The sequence below is a fragment of the Bubalus bubalis genome, chromosome 3 (assembly GCF_019923935.1).
Source record: "Bubalus bubalis isolate 160015118507 breed Murrah chromosome 3, NDDB_SH_1, whole genome shotgun sequence".
Lineage (NCBI taxonomy): Eukaryota > Metazoa > Chordata > Mammalia > Artiodactyla > Bovidae > Bubalus > Bubalus bubalis.
In genome coordinates, this window is record NC_059159.1 from 20510192 (window position 1) to 20527664 (window position 17473).

A 17473-nucleotide genomic window follows, 5' to 3' on the forward strand; every position below is an offset into this window, starting at 1 on the left:
TCATAGTATACTTTTTTTTAATACTTAGATTGTCCACTTTCTTTTGCTATCTCCGCCAAAGTGCCTAGCTTCAAAACAGTGAGTATTCAGTATACCCTTATGCACTATATATCTGTAACTGGATGCTTCAGATTTTGTAATAAATACATCCTATTGTACACAGAGCTATGACACTTTTTAAAAATACCCTACTATGGGTGTTAAGGAGCCCAAAAGTGAAGTTCGAGCCTTGAACTTTTGAAGGCTGAGGATGGAGGCTGTCCTCCACCTGCATTTCAAGCAATTATGCTGAGAATGCTTCAGATTATCCTCCACAGGGTAGGCTAGTAAAAATGTGGAAGGATCAGCACAAATCACTTTCACCTGTGCAAAGACAACTTGAAATGTACACTCTTCTAGTAGTAAGCCAGTACTATAATGTTATTTTTGCAAATAAAAAGCAAAACATCTGTCACGAGGCAATTGGCCATAACAAGAAAAATAAAGTTCAGTGGTAATCAAGAAGCGGTGCCATAACTACTTACATCACGAAACTGAACCTTTCCAAGTTCACCTAATTCACTGACACAACAATAAGCAGCTTCTGACTGTAGAAAAAGCTGGGCCAGTGTCATCTCTTCACTCCGGAAAAGCTCCCCCATGGTGGCAGAAAGGACCGGTCAGCTGAGTACCGGGATTTCTCTGCAACCTAAAACAAAAAGAGAAAATTACATGAACTTGGAACTACCAAGAGGACTGAAAGCAAACACCCCAGGAGGCCTCTTCCACATTGTATTTCATTTCTCCCACTCCATGCTGACAGATCTTTATTAACTGTTTTGACAGCTTAGAAAGACAGAAAGAAGAAATAGCAAAGGCTGTTACTGAATCCTCTTATGAAGAATGCCTGATGAACAGTCACTTCCTTTGCAGTCAACATCAGGATCAAATGACAATAATGTGGGACATCTCAATACATAAGAATGTATTCAGATTAAAAACAGGAACTGGGAATCTGAAACAGTTCTTTAAATACCCTGGACATGGGACAGTGACATTCACAGAGATCTTTTTTTGTTTTTGCCTGTGTCAGGAAACAATCAGAAGAGACTTCAATTACCCTCTCAAAAAGGATGTCTCTGTTGAGATTAGTTTTCTATCCTCTACTGCCAATTTCTAACAGCCAAAGTCCCAGCACTGCCCTCAAGGTACAGCTACCTTAAAGGATTTACCTTTTCAAACCCCTCACAAAACACCATTTTCTCCCCAAAGAATCTAAACACATAAGTGTTAACTTCTACATACACACACACAGAAACAGCTTACACATTATGCCCAACCTCAAGTCAAACATGAAATGACAAAGCAATTTTATCGTCAGAGAATAAGCTTTCAACCACCGCAGCTTTCTGTTTTTTATCCCCACCTTCAAGATTAACTACCTTCTTCCATCTGTTAAAGCCTCTCATGAATGAGCCAGTAAAGATATCCTTCCGGGCGGTCTTAGCGTTACCGGGTAGGAAAGACAATTGGCGCTATCAGTGGTCCTGAAACTGTAATTATTTATTCTCAGTCTGCTACTGTTAAGGCACGGACTGTACAGTATCTAAACTCAACAAAATGCACCTTATTTCTGGTATCATGAGGGCATTCCTAATGATAGGCAAAACTGGCATCAAAGGAAGAGCTATTTCTCCGGAAGCCTGGGAGACATTTTGAGAAATCTGAATGACAAAACCTTTGTGCATTTGGCATTCAAGGTAGCAAAACAACACATTTAGATAGAAGAAAGAATTTCTCAAGAGATTATGTAGCTTGACTTTGAGACTGCCTACACCTGACTCATCCAAAACAGCTGTTAACAGTCCCCACTCCACCTCCCAACACGAATAGATTCCACAACCTCTAAGCACATAAAATTATGCCAGATCAGCATAGTTCAGAGGCTGCCGATAATGACAACCTCCAATGAGTTGCCTCCCTGTTTCTGCTCTTTAATGATTACAAGTCTCCCTAGAACATCTCTGTCCCACTGGAGCCAAATCGAAAAATAAAAAGGCCATAGCGATCCGGGGGTGTTGGGAGGGTCACAAAGCAAAATAGGAAGAAACAGTAATCCTGCACAAGAGGAGTCCAAATAAAGAGCTCCCGAGCCCTCCTGCCTCACAACTGCCATCCAGCCCTCGCCTCCCTTAACGAGGTATTCAAGTTCACCTGCCTCATTTCCTGTCTATCCAGCGAGAAGCAGGAATTCTCCGGGCCCAGGCACACCTACCTCCTGGAATGGGGAATAAAGGGGAGAACCCTCAAATGGGAGTCCCTCTAAGAAGACCGCCAATTATTCTGCCTTCCCAATAACCTTCAGTTTTTCCACCTTCCACGTAAATGGGAGAAGGGATCGGGGCCTCAAAAAGAGAGTGAACCTCCTGTTCCTCTGCCTACAGGAGGGGTACCCGAGGAGGGGTGAACCCCCATTTCCTCTCAGACTTGAAACCCCTGCTAATTCCTTTGACAACCGAGGGGGCCGTCAGAAGGGCTTGTTTTGCCCCTCAAAGGCCGCTCCCGGCCGCGCTGTACCCACAGCCCCCGCTCACCTCCAGTTGGGGGCCGCCGCCAAGGCAGCTGCGGCAAACCAAACCCGCAGCCTCCGCAGCTCCTGGCAGCCGCACCTCGACGTGCTTGCGTCCTCAAAGCCCCGCCTCCGCGCCGCCGCCGGCCACCGCCCCCACGATGACCTCATTGCCATTAGCCAATGGGGTGCGGCCTCAGCCGGAGGCCGCATTGCGGAGTCGCGGGGGCGTGGGCGAAACCCTGCGTGCTGACGCCATCTTGTTCCCTCAGCCGCGGCTGCGGGCCGGGGAAGGCCGTCTGCGGCGCAGGTGCTGGCGGCCTTAAGTCACCGAGCTGTTCAGAGTTCTGTGTTCCCTAAGAAGTTTCCTTGAAGCCAGGCTGTCTGCTTTTTTTATTTTCATATCCAAGGAATTAATTCACAACTTTTTCCTCTTGTAGGGAAATAGCATGAAGGGGAGAAATCATTATGAAATAAGTTGCGAGCTGCAGGGAAGCTTTAAAGGGCTTCCAGCCAGTCTCCTCTGTACGCACACACACCTTTTCCCCTTGTTTTACAGAGGAGAAAATTTGATTCCTAGAGTGGGGAGAGACTTGCTAAAGGTGCTAGATCCTATGGTCTAGGCTTGAGCAGGGGGCTCTTTAGTTTAAGTACGGAGAAACCTCTCTTTGTAAAGGTAATTGTTTCAGTCCCTCCAGCAACTATCCAAGGTCTGTTTTTCTCCAATTAACAGTGGGAGAAACCTTATTAGGCCATGTGTTGTGAAAGTTAATTTTGAATCTTGTTTGCATACTTGTGCTCCCACTTGATCGCTTAAAGGTTTTCTCTTCCTCAAAATCTGTAGAAGAATAACCTAAGTTTTTAAAACCGTGTTAAGTGATGCCTACCCATTATTTATTAAAAAACAAAAAACAAAAAAACCACCATTATCAACGATTGATGTCGGTTCCCTTTTCTTGCCGTACTTGTAAGGAAGAGTTGGGATCCCAAATCGTTTGTCAAAACCAGAACTGTATCAGGAAAAACTCAGAAAACCGGTTATTCATACTTCGTGGGTGGTGGACCATATTAAGATTCAAATTTAATGACGGATTGACGTCTACCTGGCAAAACATCATCAATCTTGCTTTACCAGCCTAAAGGAAATAAGGGCAAAAACGGACACTTAATTTGCATTTTTCCATGTCACAGTGTGAATGAAGATAGGATTTCATTTCGATTTTGTTGAGAAGTAGCACCTTGGAGAGCCCCAGAACCTCATTTTCCTTGTGAGCTTAGTTCTCCCTAGCTCTCTCACCTTAACCGGAAAGGCGGATAAGGACCCACATTTGAATGCCTGCCAAGTTTTAGAAAACTACTACACAATGACTGTTATTTCCTTCCTTTGAGACTTAAAAAAAATTTTTTTTAAACCTCAGGGTCAGCTGTTTGCTAACCACAAATTTTCATTCTCTTACCTTTAAGACAGCCTTTCATCTGGTCTCATCTCAGTTCTCTTGAATTCTCTTTTCTCATGGCTTTCTTGAAAGTTTATTCTCTCAGAGCTCCTTTTCCGTTTCATTTCCTGCCATCAGTCTGTCTCCAGTGTTCTGTTTCTTTTCCCTACCTGCTCTCTTCCTTAGAAGTCTTGCCTAATGTCAGGCTTAAATGTCTATATATAGGACTCATACCTATTTTTCCCTCCAACTCCTTCCTCCAAGGCTCTCACTGAATAAAAACTGTCTCTTCCTCTGAGATCCTTAATCCTGCTAATGGCATCGTTATTTTCCTAGTTACCAGAACTCCAAGCTTAAACCATCCTGGGTTTCTTCCTGACCAGGGATGATGGAACCGTGGCCCCTAGCAGTGAAAGCACAGAGTCCTAACCACTGGACTACCAGGGGATTCCCTTAGGCCATCCTTAATTCTATTCGTTTCCCTCTCATTCTTAATTTAGTCAGCTATCATGTCATTCTCATTGTATAACCTGCATTTATATCTTGTCTCTACCCCTTGATCCTTTTTATTTTCATTGCTGATAACTTAGATAACCTTTGCATCTGTCAAATAACTGAAACAGTAGTCTATGGGAGATGCATGGTGTAGTGTAGCAGAAGACCCCAGGCTTTTGTACCATCCAAATTAGGCTTGAATCTCAATTCCTCCAGTTATTCCATCTGATGTCAAATGCAAGAGGAGCCAGTCTCAGCTCTCACAGTTAGTTACAAGATGTGGGAACTTGAGCAAGTGTGAACTGAACTTCATGTTCCTCATTGGAACTCTAATGGGGCTTTTCTATTTCTCTTATAAAACACAGTACTTTCTACCTGGACTTTTCTCCCCTAGTTATGAGCCTCCTCATTCAATAGTAAAGTACCATTTCTTGAATGAATGGGTGAATGGGTAGTTGATTCTGAAAGACCTCCTAATGGAAACCTGCTATCACCAAAAGAACACAGATATAAATGAAAAGGAATATGGAACATAAGGAACATCCTGCCTTTTCTCTGTCCCCTTCGTTTTATGGACTTCATTGTCTGTTGGGGTAGAGAGCTCACGACAGATGCTTGCATTCTTGTAATAGAGATATGAGGGGAAGGTTCCAAGCAGAAGCTAGAATCAGGAAATGTGTGTGGAGTCAGTGAAAACTTTGCAGAGTCATCAAGTTCAGTACAATAACAGTGCTGATACTTGTATTCCATGTTTAGTTCCCGAAGTTATTCTACTTCAGAACATTCTATGAGGAAAACGCTCTTTTAAGTTCAATGATGAGTACTTTAATAGATAGCTTTCAGTCATCATTCCTTCAGCAAACATCTATTAAGTGCATGCTTTATACCAAGCATAATGTTAGCAACGCGAAGAGGAAGAAGGGGCTCACGGTCTAACAGACAAACAACTAACATATACTATATAGCAACGATTGAAGTAGTCTTTGTAAGCCAGAGAAAACTCACTAATCCTGTTTACCAATGGGGGAGGCTTTAAGAAGACACAGCATTTGAGATGGGTATTAAAGGATAAATAGAAGTTTGTTTGGAGGAGAAGGCAAAGACTAGTAGAACAGAAATAGTACTACTATCAAACTAAATTCAGATTTTGTTTTCATCACAATAAGTAAATACATCATCTTAGCCCAAAACTAAGATATTTCGATCCAGAATAATCATGCATTTACATTGATTTTATCTAGAGTTAACTTGTATACTTCTCTAAGAAAGGAAGAAATTGTACTTGAAACTTTCTGTAACTTGAACAAGCACAGCATATATCCAACAAGATCCAATATAAATGGTCTATCACTACACAGCCCTAGAAGACATGAGCAATTCCATATGAGCCACAGCCAGTAATGCATTTCTGGATGTCTAAACTGAGTTATTATTTCTTGGCATCTGTGGAAATGTCTATGCAATAGTTATAACACTCAGTTCTACAAGCAAGATGACAGACCAGAGTCAGTGATCAAATTTAAAAGAATTATCACTGTACTGGAGTAAGTAAAATAAATATTTTTTTCTCCTTTTTCCTTCTTCTTTTTTTAGTTTGAATGAATGCACAACAATTTTGTGAATTTCCACCAGTGAAAGGTCAGCTCCTGTTTGCTTACCCAACTTAGGTCCTAGATGGGGCCTTGAGGAGGGTATTAAAGTTAAACCAAATGTTTTGAAATACATATTTGCTGAAGTATTTCTCTCTGCCATATGCTTCCTGTATTAATTTCCTAGAACTGCCATACAAATGACCACAAACTGGGGGGGCCTAACACAACAGAAATTTACTCTCTCAAGGTTCTGGAGAACAGCAGTCTGAAATCAGGGTATCCACAGGGCCACAGTATTTCAAAAGGCTCTAAGAAAGAATCCTTCATTCCCTCTACCCAGCTCCTGGTGGTTGCCCATAATCCTTGGTGTTCCTTGCCTTGGGAAGGCAGCATCAGCCCAGTTGCTGCCTTCATCTTCACATGGCGTTCCACCTTCTGGGTGTTTGGACATGCATCCACATTTCCCTCTTCTGATAAGGTCACTAGTCAATGGATCAGGGCCCACCTTAATCCAGTATGACTCTTAACTTGGCCACATCTACAAATACTCTGCTTCCAAGTAAGGACATATTCACCAGCTCCAGGTAGACATAAATTTGGGAGGAGCACTGTTCAACCCAGTGCACTTGCCTTACCAGTTTTGAGGAGGAAATTTTGCTCTGTGTGATAGTACAAGCAGCTGGCAGCTAAAATTTTGATTCAAAAGTTCATTCTGCTTGCCGGCACTCTTTGAGGTGATAGTATCACAGTGTAATGATTATATATATATAGTCAAATAATTTTTTCCCTTTTATGTAAAAATGAACTCTAGGGACTTTTCTGGTGGTTCAGTGACTAAGACTTCATGCTTCCAATGCAGGGGGCCCAGGTTCGATTCCTGGTCAGGGAACTAGATCCTGCATGCCGCAGCTAAGAGTTTGTGTGCTGCGACTAAGAGCCATCACAACCTAATAAATAAATAATATTAAAGAAAATGAACTCTAATTCCTAAACTATTCTACCAAACATCTGATTTGATTGTTGGATGAAAGATTTCTCCTGCCACAATCTTTAAGTAACCTGTCATGACCTTGACCATTGTTCTTGAAATATTGATTAGCAGTTTGTTTCCACAGAAACATGTACTTACTTTTGTCGTTGCACTCTGAGTTCCTTAAGATAAGCTTCTTGCGAATTCCTTGGTGGCCCAGCGGTTAAGACTCTGCGCCTTCACTGCCTAGCGTGCGGGTTTGATCCCTAGTCAGAAAACTAAGATCTCAAAAGCTGCACAGTAAGGCCAAGATACAAAAACAAAAAAACACTCTATTATTTGCAAAGTTCATCAATGTTTCAGATAAAAGTTTTTAAGTAAACATATATTCATAATAGATCTTGAGTCTCCCTTTGAAACTCAGGGAATGTCCACGTCCTTTAGCTCTGGTAATGATACATCCACGAGGGGATACGAATGCTCTAAGGCATGTGACATTTTATGCAATGCTTAAGACTCTTGTGACCAACACATGAGGCAAGAAGCCTCTTAACTTGTGTGAGTGAAGAATGCCATGGAAAGAGGCTTCTTAAAGAAATAAAACCGAGAAAACTGGAGATGAAAAGGAGGGAAAGGATTGAGTGACATAAAGCAGAGAAACCTCTCTGTGAAATTAGACCAGAAGTATTTGCCTAGGTAAACAAGAAACAAGTTCAAGATTTCTGAAGTGGAAAACCTGGCAAATGTTTCTGTATTGAGTTTCTAGTGACTTAGAGAAAGGAGGTGAGCTCTGTAGTAAAGAAACACATGGGGAAAATTCAAGTAGATTTATTGAATCTGATTGATTTAATGGTCAAGGGATAGATTCACCCTAAACTGTTGTATGTCCACTGCTTAACTTGGTGCCGGGCATTCAATAGACACTTCATATGTTTGAAAGAAAGCAAGCAAAACTGGGAATTCAGTTTAACTTGTGACAAACTGGTAAAGGTTATTTGCAATCATGAGCTTACTTAAGGCTGGAAATTTCTGTGCTTTACACTGGAGTTGTTTTTATGTTATAAAAAGTTACCAAGCTTTTGTGGTGTTTTTAAGGAAGAAGAATGGTGGGGAAGAGAGCCTGCAGGAAACTTGTGGAGAAAATAAATAAGGGTGCTGTCTTCAGAGGAGAAAGTTTTTTTTAGGAGAAGCAGAAAGTTATCCAAAAGGGAACATTCAGATGGATATTGCCTTGAGCTGTATTTTCATTACAAATTTCCTTTTGCTTAGAGAGTCTGAATACAAATGAACAATTAGTTCTGTTTAAAAAAAGGATACTTTGGGCCGTTACATTTTTCTAGCAACATGAATAGGTATTAACAAGACTGCGTTGAGTAAAATCTGTGAGGGAAGTGAATTTTAGGAGCTTTCCAGTCAGCTTCTATATTCCTCTCTTCTATTATTTCAATCCCTGGTTGGAGAACTAAGATCCTGAAGAAAAAAGAAGAAGAAGAAAAAGAAGGAAAATTGGACAAGGGTCCTATCCCAAAGGAGCACAGAATCTATAATACAATAAGGATTTTTATTAGTAATATATAGGTAGTACTATGGATTCACTGATAAAGGCATCACTAACCATGCTTTGAAATCTTTACAGAGGAGATGAAATTTGAGTTGTCTTAAAGAATGAACAAGTGTTGTCTGTGAGTAGACTACGAACCTGTTGGTTTTCTGCCTACACTGGGAATGATTCCAGCACTTCTCTGCAAATTGTTTCTTTCAAGACTGAGTTGAAGATCAATCTTTTAATGACAGTGCTACATATGAAATTGTATGAGCGATCACTAAAGTTGCACTCAGAATAACAACTGCTTTAAATGTGTTTATTAAGCAAGAAAGAATTAAGGTAAGTTAAATAAGCATAAAATTGACGTTTTTCCTTCCAGTTTTGTTGAGATAAAATTGACATACAGCACTGTATAAGTTTAAGGTATTGTTGTTGTTTAGTCACCAAGTCACGTCAGATTCTTTTGCAACCCCACGGACTGTAGCCCACCAGTCTCCTCTGTCCTTTCTGTCCTGGATTTCCCAGGCAAGAATACTGGAGTGGGTTGCCATTTCCTTCTCCAGGGAATCTTCCCAACCCAGGTGGGGAAGGTGAACTGGCAGGTAGATTCTTTAAGGTACACAGTATAATGATTTGTCTTACATACATCATGAAATGATGGTCACAATAACTTTAGTGAACATCTCATATAGATACAAAATTAAAGAAATTTAAAAAAGTTTTTTCCTTGTGATGAGAACTCAGAATTTACTTTCAAGAACTTTTATACATAATACTTATTTATCTTTTAACTGAAAATTTGTACTTTTGACTGTCTTCATCCAATTTCCCCTCTCTCCATGTTCCACTTTGGGTAACTATAAATTATTTTTGTGGTTCTATAAGTTTGCTTGTTTTTGAAGTATAACTATGTTAGTTCCTGTTACACAACATAATAGTTTGATAGTTTACTGTATTTTGACATGATCACCATGATAAGTCTAGTTACAATGTGTCACCACAGAAAGATAGCACATCATTGTTGACTATATTCCCCACACTACATTTCACACCCATGACTCATTTATTTTGCAGCCCAGGGTTTGTACCTCTTAATCTCCCTCACCTTTTTCTTTCCTCCCCACAGCCTCCTCTCCACTGGAAACCACCTGTTTGTTCTCTGTATTTATGACTGTTTCTGTTTTATTATGTTTGCTCATTTGTTTTATTTTTGGATTACACATATCAATGAAATAGTACAGCATTTGTCTTTATCTGAAGTTATTTCACTTAGCATAATACCTTCTAGGGCCTTCCGTGTTGTGTCAAACTGGCAAGGTTACATTCTTTTTTATGGCTGATATATATATATATAATATGCATATATATGTAATATATCATTGTAGCTCAGCTGGTAAAGAATCCGCCTGCAATGCAGGAGACATTAATTTGATTCCTGGGTCAGGAAGATCCCCTGGAAAAGGGATAGGCTACCCACTCCAGTATTCTTGGGCTTCCCTGGTGGCTCAGACAGTAAAGAATCCGCCTGCAATGCAGGAGATCTGAGTTCAATCCCTGGGTTAGGAAGATCCCCTGGAGGAGGGCATGGCAACACACTCCAGTATTCTTGCCTGGAAAATCCCCATAGACAGAGGAGGCTGGTGGACTGCAGTCCCTGGGGTCGAAGAATCAGATACAACTGAGCGACTAACCACAGCACAGCACAGCACATCACTGATACATATCTCACAGCTTCTTTATCCATTTATCTATTGATGGGCACTTAGATTGCTTCCATATCTTAGCTGTTGTAAATAATGCTATAATGAATGTACGGGTGCATAGATCTTTGCTAATTAGTGTTTGCATTTTTTCAGGTAAATATCAGGAAGGGGAATTGCTGTATGGTAGTCCTATTTTGCCTGGAAAATCCCATGGAAGGAGGAGCCTGGTAGGCTGCAGTCCATGGGGTCGCTAAGAGTCGGACACGACTGAGCGACTTCACTTTCACTTTTCACTTTCATGCATTGGAGGAGGAAATGGCAACCCATTCCAGTGTTCTTGCCTGGAGAATCCCAGGAACGGCGGGGCCTGGTGGGCTTCTGTCTATGGGGTCGTACAGAGTCGGACATGACTGAAGCGACTTAGCAGCAGCAGCAGTCCTATTTTTTGTTGTTGTTGCGCCACGTGGGACGTGGGATCTTAGTTCCCTGAAAAGAAAGTGAAGTGAAAGTGTTGGTTGCTCAGCTGTCCAATCTTTGCGACTCCATGGACTGTAGCCTGCCAGGCTCCTCTGTCCATGGAATTCTCCAGGCAAGAATACTGGAGTGGGTTGTGATTTTCTTCTCCAGGGGATCTTCCCAACCCAGGGGTTGAACCCATGTCTCCCAAATTGCAGGTGGATTCTTTACTGTCTGAGCCACCAGGGAAGACTTAGTTCCCTGACCAGGGATCAAACCTGTGTCCCCTACAGGGGAAGTGTGAAAAGTCTTAACCACTGGACCACCAGGGAAGTTTCTATTCACGTTTTTGAGGAATCACCTACTGTTTTCCAGAGTGGCTGCACCAGTTTACTTTTCCACCAGCAGTGTGTGAAGGTCTCTTTTCTCCACACCCTCACCAACACTTGTTATCTGTTCCCTTTTTTTTTATAACAACCATTCTCACATTATATTTCATTGTGGTTTTACTTTGCATTTCCCTAATGATTAGTAACATTGAGCAAACGTGTTCTCAGATCCTTTCTCGCTGTTCTCCTTTTGGGACCCCTATACTGTGAATGTTACTCCATTTGCCATGGTCCCAGAGATCTCTTAATCTGCCCTCATTCTTTAAAAATTCTATTCTTCTGTTTAGTGTACATGATTTCCAGTGCTCTGTCTTCCAGTTCACTGATTCATTTCTCTATATCATCTAATCTACTGTTGATTCTCTCTCATATATTAAAAAAATCCCTTACTGCATTCTTCAGCTCTATTTGGTTCTTTATATTATCTAACTCTGTTAAAAATGTCTAACTTCTCACTTTGTTCATCCTTTCTTCTGAATTCTTTGAGCATCTTTGTCATCATTATCTTGTACTCTTTATGGGATAGATTGCTTACCTCCACTTCACTTGGTTTTTCTTCTGAGGTTTTATCCTGTTCTTTCATGTGGAATATATTCCTCTGTTGCCTCATTTTGCCTAATTCGCTATTTTTATTTCTGTGTATTTGGTAGGTTGGTTATATTTCCCAAGCTGGGAGAGGTGGGCCCTTCTGGTCACCAGATCTGCATCCTCTATGCATGTCCTCTGTGTGGGCTCTGTGAGAGCCCTTCGGTTGTAATGGGCTAACTACAGTGAGCAGTCTGGTAGGTGTGGCTGGTCCCTGGTCTGCTTGGTTGCCAGCGCCTGCCTTGTGCAGAAGACGCTAGATGCTGGTGGATGGGGCCAGGTCAGGAGGCAGCTGGCTGCAGGGCCCCCATGGCCCTGGGGCTAGTGCTGCCTCAGTGGTGGGCAGAGCCAGGTGTTGGCTTGCTGGTGAGTGGGGTTGAATCCCAGAGCAGCTGGCTGAGGGGACTAAGGTGAGTGTCCTGGAGTTGGCCTGCTGATGGATGGGGCAGGGGCCCAGGGGATACTAGGCTACTGCCAGCTTGCTGGTGTGTGGATTTGGTCCTTGGGTCTCTTACTGCAGGACCCTTGGGGTCCCAGAGTTGGTGTCAGCCCACTGGTGGGCAGAGCCAGGGCCCAGGGGTCTTGGGGCTGGCACCTGCTTATTGGTGGGTGAGGCTAATAAGCTAGCGAGAGGAGTCTAAGATGGCTCTTGCCAGCACCAGTGTCTGCATGGTAGACTGAGTTCCCCAAATGGCTGCTGCCAGTATCCATGTCCCCAGGGTGAGCTCCAGGTGCCTCCTGCTTCTCTGGGAGGCTCTCCAGGATCAGCAGTGGGTCTGGCCCAGGCTGCTTTCAAACTACTGCTACTTCCTTGTGTCTTATGGCATGTGAAGTTGTGTGTGCACCCTTTAAAAGTGGAGACTGCATTCCTCTGGCTCTCCCAAAAGTAAGCCCATTGACCTTCAAAGCCCAAAGTTCCAGGGGCTCATTTTCCCAGTGTGGAAACTCCAGACTGCAGAGTGCAGTGTGGAGCTTGGATCACTTGCTCCTTGGAAAGAACTTCTGCAATTGTAATTATCTTCCCATTTGTGGGTCATCCACCTAGGGCTATGGGTCTTGACTATACTGCATGTCTGCCTCTGCTGAAACTGTGCACCTCAGACTGAGACTTTGACTGACCCATGTGACCAAGACTCAAAGCCAGCCAGAACTCTGACTGGGATTCTAACCTGTGGTCTTTTTTTTCCCCGTTTCCTTTCCTTTTTTTTTAATTGAAGAATAATTGCTTTGGAGAATTTTGTTGGTTTCTGCCAAACATCAACATGAATCAGCCATAGGTATACATAATTAGAGTCATTTACCTGGTGTCTGGACTTCTTTGTGTCTCAGTGCAGAAGGAATTCAGTGAGAGGCAAAGTGATGGGCAAGAAGTAGATTTATTAATATTGGACACTTATAAGAGATGCAAGCAGGCAAGTGGACCCTGCCTCGAGGATTAAGTGGGCTAAAATTTTTTAATCAAAGGAAAGTGGAAAAGTGAAAGTGAAGTCGCTCAGTTGTGTCTGATTCTTTGCGACTCCGTGGATTGTAGCCTACGAGGCTCCTCCATCCATGGGATTCTCCAGGCAAGAATACTGGAGTGGGTTGCCATTTCCTTCTCCAGGGGATCTTCCCAACCCAGGACGGAGTTGCAGGCAGACGCTTTAACCTCTGAGCCACCAGGGAAGATAAGGAAAGTTGGGGAGGCGGGGAAAGACCACCTTCTTTGAGTAGACATCAGGCTTGTATCACTATCTCCTCCTTTTGTGTCAAGCAGGAGAGTTTCTGACCCTATGAAGTCAAACTAGGATTATCATAGCACTTATTCAAATCATCAGAAAGGTGGTAACATTTTTCTTTCACCAAATGGCCTGGGGCATATCTTGTGCTTTTATTTATGGCTTTCTAGTTAAGCAAGCCTGCTTCGTTCCATGATGTTCCAATAGTTTTCTTGAGCGATCGTTAACTTACAGTGGTCTCTCAAAGTTCCCTCTCTATTTATAGTCCCTCATTGGCTTCCCTGGTGGCTCAGACTGTAAAGCATCTGCCCATAATGCAGGAGACTGGGGTTCGATCCTGGGTCTGATCCTGGGTCGGGAAGATCCCCTGGAGAAAGGAATGGTTACTCACTCCAGTATTTTTGCCTGGAGAATTACATGGACGGAGGAGCTTTGTGGGCTGTAGTCCATGAGGTCACAAAGAGTCAGACATGGCTGAGCGACTAACACTTTCACTGTTCACTGGAACGTCTACAACTACCTGTATATAACTATCCTATTCTATCCCTATAACTACCTGTCTCACTGTGATTCTTTCTTTATATCTTTAACTGTGGAAGATCTTTTCTACTACTCTTCTGGTCTTTCTCATCAATAGTTGTTCTGTAATAGTTATCATTTTGGTCTGCCCATGAGAAGAGGTGAACTCAGGATCTTCCTACTCTGCCATCTTGGCCACTCCCCTCTCAGCATGTTTATAAAACACAACAAGATAAACCCAAATATAGCAGAAAGGCAGAATTAATAAATTCTGCCTTTTTGCTATCTGCCTTTGTGCAGATTGCATGGTGGTCTATGTAGAAAATCTCAAGGAATGTATTTTTTAAAAATACCCTAGCACACGAGACTTCTCTAGTGGTCCAGTGCTTAAGACTCCACCTTCCATGCCAGGAACTTGGGTTCCATCACTGGTGGGGAAAGAAAGATCCCATGTGCCTTGGGGCAACTAAGCCCCTGCACCACAGTCAGAGAAAGCCTGGGCACTGCAAAGAAGACGCAGCACAACCAGCACTCCATAAAACAAAAACCTTCACAAAACCCAAGCATAGTACATGAGTTCAAAATTAATAAATTTTGACAAATGACTTAAAGGATAACAAACATAAAAGGTAGTTCTTTTTTTAATATTAATAAAAATAGGAAAACTTCTGGTAAGATGAAAGACTAAAAATATAATGAGAACGAGAATTGGTTTTAACCACAGATATAGAAGAAATGTAAAACATGAAAATACTATATACAGTTATAAGTATAAACGTTAATGAAAGTTTAACAGACTGGGTAATTTTATTTAAAAAATTGTAAATGAACAAAACTAACTTTGTTATATATGTTTTATTAGATTCACATATATTTCATATTTTTTTAGCAACTGTAAATGCTTTGTTTTTTTGAGGGGGCCATCCCACTCTCAGGATTTCAGGTCCTCAACCAAGGGTTGAACCCAGGCCACAGCAATGAAAACACCAAATCCCAACCATTAAACCACCAGGGAACCCCCATAAATGGCATTTTTTTTTTAAAGTTTTAAACATCTTACATATATTTGGTTGTGCCAGGTCTTAGTTGTGGCACGTGGGATCTTCAACTCTTGGTTGCTGGCATGTGACCTCTTAGTTGCAGCACATGGGATCTAGCTTCCTGACCAGGGATCGAACCCAGGCCCCCCTCCATTGGGAACATGGAATCTTAGCCACTGGACCATCAGGGAAATCCCTATAAATGGTATTTTAAATTTCAGTTTCCACGTGTTCACCGATACTATGTAGAAATACAATTGATTCTTATGTGTTTACTTTATATGCTGTAACCTTGCTGAACTCATGTACTATTTCTAGAGTTTTGAAAAACATTCCTTGGATTTTCTATATAGACCACTATGCCATCTGCACAAAGGTACAGTTTTATTTCTTTTTTTCCAATCTGTATCCCTTTTATTTCCTTTTTTTGCCTTACTAGGCTGGTTAGTACTTTCTTGACTTGAATATGTGTGATAAAAGCAGATATCCTTGACTTGTTTCCAATCTTCAGGAGAAATAATTCAGTCTTTCATCATTAAATATGCTGTTAGCTGTGTGGTGTTTTATTTTTGTAGATGTTCTTTATCAAGTTGAGGAAATTCCACTCTGGTCTTATTAGTTTTCTGAGAATTTCTGTCATGAATAGGTGTTGAATGTTGTCAAATGTACTTTCTGCCTCAATTGAGATGGTCATGTGGCTTTTCTTCTTTACCTTGTTCACCTGGTGAATTACACTGGTTGAATTTTGAATACTGAATCAGCCTTGCAACCCTGGAATAAACCCCACTTGCTCATATATATGGAGAAGGCAATGGCACCCACTCCAGTACTCTTGCCTGGAAAATCTCATGGACGGAGGAGCCTGGTAGGCTGCAGTCCATGGGGTCGCTAAGAGTCAGACACGACTGAGCGACTTCACTTTGACTTTTCGCTTTCATGCATTGGAGAAGGAAATGGCAACCCACTCCAGTGTTCTTGCCTAGAGAATCCCAGGGATGGGGGGAGCCTGGTAGGCTGCCGTCTATGGCGTCGCACAGAGTCGGACACGACTGAAGTGACTTAGCAGCAGCAGCAGCAGCAGCTCATATATAATTCTTTCTGACATATTGCTGAATTCTATTTGCTTATACTTTGTTAAGGATATTTACATGTCTATTTATGAGGGATATTGGCTTACCTTTTTTGTACTGTCTGGTTTTTTATGTTAGGGTTATACCGGTCTCATAAAATGGGTTAGGAAGGATTCTCTCCTCTTCTCCTTTCTGAAAAAAGACTGTGTAGAGTTGGTGTTAATTCTTTGTATGTTTAGTGGAGTCTCCACTAAAAACATCTGGACCTGGATATTTCCTTTTTTTAGATTTTAAATTACAAATTAAACTTATTTACAGTTATAGAGGTAGCAAAGCTATTTCATGTTAGATGAGTTCTGGTGGTTTGTGTATGAAATTGGTGTATGGAATATTTACTCAGTCTCAAAATACCACCCTACAAAATACTTATGGATGACAAAGAAGAAAAGACTAATTTTATAATCTGGAGAAGGAAATGGCAACCCACTCCAGTATTCTTGCCTGGAGAATTCCAGGGTCAGAGGAGCCTGGTGGGCTACAGTCCATAGGGTCACAAAGAGTCGGACACAACTGAGTGACTAACACTTATACTGGAAAATCGGACCTCACCTTAACTGATCAAGGTTAACAGCACAAGTAAAGGGCAAATTAAAATCGTGTACCCCTTGATAGGATACAATGAAAAGAACACAGCATCCCTTTCATGTTCTTCCTGCCAAAGTTAAAACTCTAAATCCAATCATGGAAAAAAAGTGCATCAGAAAGCCCAAATTGAACAATATTCTACATAATAATTGTCCTGTAATCTTAAAAAATGACAATGTTTTGAAAGTCAAGTAAGAAATGAGGAACTATTCCTGTGATTGATGGAGACTAAAGAAAGGTGACAAGTAAATTCAAAGTGTGAACTTAGATTGGATCACTAAGTGATAAAAGACACTATTAGGACAAATAATGAAATTTGATAGGTAGCTGAGAACCAGATGGTGGCATGTATTGATATCGATTTCCTGATTCTGATGGCTGTTCTGTGGTTATGCATCAGAATGGCCTTGTTTATAGAAACAAGGTATTTGGGGTTGATGAGACATCATGTTGCCAACTTACTCTCAAATGGTTCCAAAAATATATACAACCTTTTTTGTACTTAGAGATTTTCTGTAAATTTTAAAATTTTGTAAATTATAAAAATTTCCAGATAGATAACCTGTTTCTATTTTGCTCACTCTATCAATGAAAAATCAATTAACTACCCAGTTAATAATTAAAAAGGGAATTTTATTTGAGCCAAACTGAGGACTATAATCCCGGAAAGCAGATTCTCAGAAAGCTTGGAGAAATGTTCCACCTCTTAGAAGCTGAAGGCTTTATATGTATTTTTGAGACAAAGTATCATATATCAAAAT

The 17473-nt window shown here is 41.4% G+C and overlaps 1 protein-coding gene across 8 annotated transcripts in view; it reads right to left on the reverse strand.

Annotated features, from left to right (window-relative positions):
• ATP6V0A1 (ATPase H+ transporting V0 subunit a1) overlaps nucleotides 1–7471 on the reverse strand; it is a 60244-nt gene extending 52773 nt beyond the window's left edge. For 7 of the 8 annotated variants that reach the window (XM_044938945.2, XM_006055747.4, XM_006055746.4 and 4 more), the window contains exons 1-2: nucleotides 2574–2730; nucleotides 525–688 (exon numbers count right to left, since the gene is read on the reverse strand). In XM_044938945.2, the coding sequence (XP_044794880.1) occupies nucleotides 525–641 (117 nt within the window). In that variant the 5' untranslated portion in view covers nucleotides 642–688; nucleotides 2574–2730. Of the gene's footprint in view, nucleotides 1–524; nucleotides 689–2573; nucleotides 2731–7200 lie in introns of those variants that run through there. The other variant, XM_025280119.3, reaches the window with a different exon arrangement.
• Nucleotides 7472–17473: the final 10002 nt, after the last annotated feature.